Source organism: Equus przewalskii, chromosome 5, assembly GCF_037783145.1.
Source record: "Equus przewalskii isolate Varuska chromosome 5, EquPr2, whole genome shotgun sequence".
NCBI classification, from domain to species: domain Eukaryota; kingdom Metazoa; phylum Chordata; class Mammalia; order Perissodactyla; family Equidae; genus Equus; species Equus przewalskii.
The window spans coordinates 72314952-72321400 of record NC_091835.1 but is presented as its reverse complement, the minus strand read 5'-3'; the positions used below and the strand labels follow the sequence as shown (position 1 = coordinate 72321400).

At 48.8% G+C, this 6449-nt stretch overlaps 1 protein-coding gene across 1 annotated transcript in view; it reads right to left on the bottom strand.

Annotated features, from left to right (window-relative positions):
• Positions 1–3661: 3661 nt before the first annotated feature.
• NCKAP1L (NCK associated protein 1 like) overlaps positions 3662–6449 on the bottom strand; it is a 43290-nt gene continuing 40502 nt past the window's right edge. Inside the window, exon 32 of the mRNA XM_070619609.1 lies at positions 3662–5025. Coding sequence (XP_070475710.1) covers positions 4894–5025 — 132 coding nt within the window. The 3' untranslated portion in view covers positions 3662–4893. The remainder of the gene's footprint in view (positions 5026–6449) is intronic.

The window sequence follows — 6449 nt, the reverse complement described above, 5'->3', positions numbered from 1 at the left end:
CCAGTTTATTTCTTCTTATTCTGTCTTCGGTGAAAGAAATCTGAAGGCTAAAGGGCCGGCACAAAACAGCCTATTGCTTAAAACGTTGGTAGAATGAATGAACTGGAATTGGAACTCCAGACCTTGTAACAGAGCAAAGCCTTTCCCATCCAACTGAGTCCTAACTGGGACTCTGGCAGGAAGTCCCTTAGGATTCCTTCGAATTGTTCTCCTCCTTAATGACCACCCACTTGTGCACTGCGGGAAATCTTGTCCACAAAAAGTGGAGATGTATTCACTAACTGCTGGATCCAAAACAGGCCACTGATCCAGGATCCCAGGCTGTGAGTTCTAATTTCAAGAACTCTGGAGACTGGAATGAAAGGTAATCAGGCGAAGGTTTTACGCGGTTCTAAATAGCAGGTGGAGGCTGCCCCTTCCCAGGCAACGGAGGAGAAAAGAGCAGAAGTGAAGTGGCGGGGTGTAGACTTCCAACACGAAAGAACTGCTTTTTAGGCAGTTAGGTTAGCTCAGGCCTTTAGATCTGGCAGAAAAGTATCAGCAGAACCAGCCCGCAGGATGTAAAGGCAGCAGGAGATGGCAGAGTCAGAGATGGAGAAGAAGCGGAAAGAATACTGAGCCTTCTCCCTCCCTGTCCTTCTAACTTCAGCACACGTGCCCTTTCCCCTCCTCGCCAGAACGTCCCGGCCAAGCAGAGCTGAATCTGAGAGACCCCAGTCAGACTCCCACACCATCCAGTTCTCAAAACTTGAGAGCAATCGCCTCTGTTATCAACTGAAAGAGAATGGGCTGGAAACGACAAAAGAATTGCAAATTAGGATTAGAGCTAAAGAGCTCTAATGAGGAAATTAAGATTAGCACTAAGGGGATTCTCAAATTAGTCTGGTATTTCAACCAGAAGAGGTGGGAAAGAGGCGGGAAAACATTTCTTGTCAACATAGTGGAATGTCCCACCCCTGCTCTCCCAGGCCCCCAATTCCTAACCCATTTTAAGGAAGGGAAAATTCACCCCTCAACAAAGTTATTTATGAAAGAGACTTTAGAGTCCATCTAGTCTACCGCCCTTCATTTAACGAAGGGAAAGCTGAGCCTAGAAAAATTACATGATCCCACAGAGAGTAAGCCACGAAGCCAGGGCCACGCCTCCTAACGTTTTTGTAGTGCTTTTCCATTCTGTGGCTCTCTTTAGTCACTAGTCCTGGTGTTTAACCTCAACCTCCTTCCTCTTCTTGCAATCCAGCCCCATTTCTGCCTTGCCCTACCTCCAGAGAGATAAGAACAGGGAATGTCTGCTCCGTTCATCAGCTCAAAAGTCTGTTCTTCTATCCCTGTCTTCTCCTCTTGTCCCCCACCCCCACTTTTCCCAGGCTCCTTCTGTCCAACCTCATTCCTCTGCTCTTCACCTTCCAAACTGCCCCTCCCCTTGGAGACCCTGCCTCCTCACTCCGGTAACCCCACAGTCCCTTCCAACAAGCTTTGAGTTTGATAGAGACCAAAAATGATGCTTTGGCAGCAGTGACGGATGGATGTGATCTGCCTCCTACGGGAATGCTATTTAAAGGGGCGGCCTCACAATTCTCTCCCTCCAAAGTGACAAGAGAAAAGCCTGCTCCTCAATCCCTCCAGAGCTGCAAACTCAGCTCAAGTTCACTTCTGACTTCCTCAACCTGCAGCCTGGCCTGCTGCTCCTGCTTCCTGTTCAGGTGGGAGGGAGAGGACTTGACAACTCATTGAGGTGTGGGGGCTGAGGGGGGATTCATCTTCATCTCCTTTGATGACAGGTACTTAGGAGGAGCAGGAGGCCCTGTGGGGAGGAGGGCTGGAAGAACACTCTGCCCCCGACCGCCTGAGTGCGTTTCAACCATGTGCCAGCTTCTTCTCAAAGTCAAACTTTGCTGGAGAAGAACTGATACAGGCATGAGGACCTAAGGTTAAGGCAGTCTTGTTCCTACCTGGGACATCCCTCCCTCCTGGGTCCTGGGGCTCGAACCACAGTTGTTTTCTTCCTCCCAGGCCAAGTGCCAAAGGGGAAGATCCCCTCGGCCAGGCCCCAGCCACACTGCACCTGGAGGCTGCCCTCGCCTGCCCCCTAGGCTGCACAGCAGAGTGGGGAAGCACTGTTTTTCCTGGCCAAGGGAAAGGGAGCTCCCCTGCAAACATCTCACCCCAGGCCTGGTGGGAGGGATAATGCCATCTCATTGCCGACAACAAGTTAATGGAGATTTTAACGAAAACGCTGCGCTAATGAAAATGCTGAGGCTAGAACCCACTTTCTGCCTGCAAGACAAAACAATCGGGGTCAGGATTTCTCCCTGATATTCATTCCACATTTGGCTTCAGGTCTAAACAAAGCGAGCTGGGGATCTGAGAGCAGAAAGCAGTTCATAATTGCTTGTGTGCCAGGCTGTTAGAGGCCAGAAACACTCCTGGCAGAGGAAGCAAACTGCCTAAAATGCTGATGGGTCCTGCTACCTCATCTTCCCCTCACCTCTCCACACACACCTTTTGTTTCAGGTGGTGAAGGCCATCGTGTCCTCACCTTCTCCCATTTTTGCTTGTTCTAGGGTCTCTGAATTCTAACAATGAAGTCCTCCCAGATGAAGAGGTGGTCTGGTCGGGTAGAAAAGGTCTAGGGCCCACTGTCAGATGTGGGTCCCAGCTCTAGATGCACTGCTAAACATGTGGCCTTCCTTAGTCATCTAACATTTCTGGATCTGTTTACTGGCCTGCGATAGGGAAGCCTTCCCTGGCTACCTTGCAGAATTGTCATGTGAGAGCACTTTGAAAAAGTATATGTGATGGAGAAGGGTGTGTGTAATTATATGTTTATAAAAAGATACTATGTCAAATGACAACATTTTAGAAAAGGAGAACAGATTTGTGTTGCCGGGGTTAGGAGAGGGGAAGGGGGCTGCGGAAGGGAAGTGAGTGTAGTTATAAAAGAGCAACATGAGGGATCCTTCTGTACCTTGGCCGTGGCGGCAGACGCACGAACCTGCATGTGATAAAGCTGCACAGAACTAGACACACACAGAGAAATGAGTCTAGGCGAAACCCGGGAAACCTGAAACAGATCAGCGGTTCGTGTCACTGCCAATATCCCGGTAATGACAGTACACTGTAGTCTGGAAGATGTTACCATTGAGGGAACCTGGTAAAGGTACACAGGATCTCTCTGTATTATTTCTCACAAGTGCATGTGGATCAACTATCTCAATAAAAATTGTAATTAAAAAAAGGTATTATGTCTGCCCTCTATTCCCCTGCAGCACTTGTCTTGCTGTCCTCTGGGAGGCTCCTCTTAAGTGGTTCTACATGCAGATGGAAAAAGGGTCTCCATCTCCTGAAGAAGCAGCTCCCAGCAGAGATATAAGGGTATGAGTAGTTGTTCAGATAATTCTGAGCCTTCTCTTCCTCATCAACTTTGCCCTCCTCCATCTCAGCAGGCCTGACCCTCAATCACTCCTTAGAACGTAATGTGCTTTCCACAGCAAGCAAGGACAATTAGCTGATGCGTGAAGCAGGATCCTCTGTTGCTTCTGTCCTAAAAAGCAGAGAGTTGTTGCTAAGAAAAACTTGTGCATTGATTATGGGTGTCAAGTTAAAAAAGTATTGACTAAGCCTGGGTCTCAAGAAATAAAGATCAAACACACACATAAAATCCAAAAACAGGTATCAAATAACTTTAATGAAGGCCGAATGGTTTTGCTGAAAACCAACAATCGCTTCCCTTCTATCGTGGAAGTATGGACATATATGACCGTTGCTCCAGTCCTCCTTGGCAGTGGGTGCACAGCAATGATGGATAGGGGCCATTGTTTCCTGCCATGGAGTTAACTAAACCTAGCTTAGTGCTATCTTGAATGCCCCTAGGCTTTGTGACACTTGAAATTCTAATTAGTGCAGAAAAGGGCTAAGTTGAAACAGCTTGTACTCTCTCAAGTATACCCACTCTTAGAGCCCTATAACCTAATGAGGTCTATGAAATTTAAGATCTAGAAGAGAAATCCCTGCCTGGAGCAACAGCTGTACCTAGGATGACTGGGGGATTTGGGTTAAACTAGTCCCTCCAGATAGAAGGGAGAATAGCCCAAATGGTCTGGAAGGGAAACCCACATGATTCTGGTCCAATCAGTTGTTGTGTGACCTAGAATTACCCAGACTGACCCTCTGCTCTGGGTTGTGGTGATGTCAAGGAAAAAGCAGGAGAGGTTCACGTTAGACAGATGGGAGAACTTACTGTTACCCACCAGGTGTGGTAGAGCAGGTAAGTGGGTTGGGGCCAGTGAGAATCTCTCAAGAGCACGTCTCATTGCCTCTGCAGGCAGTAGAGCTGGAGGCAGAGGAAGAGACCCACGACTCCTGAAAGAGCCCCCACAAAGGAAAAAAGGGGCTCCTTTGCCACTACGTTGCAGCAGGAGCAGGCTGAATGTTTGCTGAACACATTTGGAAAAGGAAGAAAGGAGATAATCGTCCTAATGAATGTGCAGGAGACAATAGCAGCTCCAGTGGGAGGATTATAAGCTCATTATGGTTTAATATGATGATTGATCATCTCTGCCTGCCAGCATCATCCCAGAATAGTGACGAAGGTCGGAGAGACCCATGCCAGAGCTCACACTCCAATCACTAGAAGATAGAAAACATACTTGCATGTCACTCATTCTTTTCATTGTAAAAATCCATACGCATGGCCCCAATCCCCTAAGGTTTTCCATAAACGGTCCTCCACGCCCCTAGCCTGCCTCACTTCCCTGTGATTTCTCAGCCCTGGACTGTTCCTCCACATGCCTGTTCATCAGCTCTGGCTCCTGACCCCACCCCGTTCCCGCCCCTTGAGAAAATGGCCACAGCTTCCAGCTTGGCTGGGTTTAGGTAGGTCCAAAAGGCGCTTCAGTGGGTACTGGCTGGCACTCGGTTCAGGTGGAAGGCCCGGGACACCTCCCGATAGGCATTTCGAAGCAGGACATAAGGGAAGCAGGACTCTAGCATGTCCAGAGTCAGGAAGGAGGACTCCTCCACCACCTGGAAGAGAAGCGGCCAGGAGATGAGAACCTCAGGTAGGGCATAGCTGTGACACCCTGTGCCTCTTCATTCAGTTCCCGGGGCACGGAGGCCCTTAGAATTACAAGTGAATAGGGCTCCAAGCCACACTCCTGTCTTCCTCCCTCACCGGGTTTAGCTCTGGGAAAGCAATGCGGCCTCTTCAGCTCCATTACAATGACCCTGTCCCCCTCCTCAGGGTTTATAAAGGCCTCAGAAGCAGAAGGCAGGAAAGCATCACTTTTCTGGTGGCAGAAAAACTCCCATTCTCTCCCATTCTGGGTGCTAAATCATACGTGGGTGGGCAGCACAGATGCAGGTAAGGACAGATAAAAGTGCTAATGACAAAGCTTTGCAGAAAAGGAAACAAACGCCACTGCAGGCCAAGAAAGAGGGGCCTGGAGTCCACAGGGGTCCTTCGTGCTGGGCCTCAGTCTCCTCCTGCCTCAGTACAGTGCTTGGGGAACAGTAAGGATGCCGCATAAAGGAGCAGGCATGATTAATTAGTTTAATTAGAGGCCGCGTGCTGTGGTGATCCCAGCAGCCCCCACAGCCAAGCAGAAAGATAGATCAAGAAGCCTGGATAAGACTGAGGGTGGGGGACAGGGGCGCATATTAGCGAAGAGAAGCACAGCCGAGCATTGGGCTGGAGGGTCCTCATCCCTGAGGAAGGAACAAGGTGCATTTCCTTCAGGACTCTCCTCAGCCAGGAGGCTGTGGGACTAAACACACCCTGGAGAGAAGCGTCCCATATCCTCTGCAGGTCACGCAGATGGGCCCTCCCCAACGCATCTGCTGTTTCATGGACTGAAAACTCACTGAGGGAAGAGACTCTACGGTATCTATTCTAAATTGTTTCTCTCTCTGAAGTCCTTTCAACTTTAAAATGTATAAGATTGTGCTATTCTCAAACACATACACACACAATACACACAACAGCCTCAGAGGAGCAGACACTGCAGGCTGAAGGAAATCTGCCAGTAAAGCTGTAGCTCTGATCTTAGGTAGGATAATAGAAAAGAATTTCTTGACGGGCAAGACTTTCAAAGCTTAAGCCAGGAGAGAGATAAGATCTCTTTTCCAGAATATGACCCTCAGGTACAGGGGAATGAGTGATAGCTTCAAGAAGGATCCACTGGCCCAAGATTTCCTATTCTTTGCTCCACTGAGCACAGAAAATAACAGGGCTCCTAACTGGAGGAAATTCACAGTAGTGGAAACAGTGCTAGAGTGAAGGCCAGGAAACTTGAGTTCCAGTCCCAAATCTGCCCATATATTTTGTGGGAGACCTTAAATGTCATCTTTCCCTCCATCTCAGTTTCCTCATCTATCAATTGTAAGGACTAGACTAATGGCCAGGATCCGGTCTGGTTCTGACATCCAGAATTCCACAATTCTATGAGAGA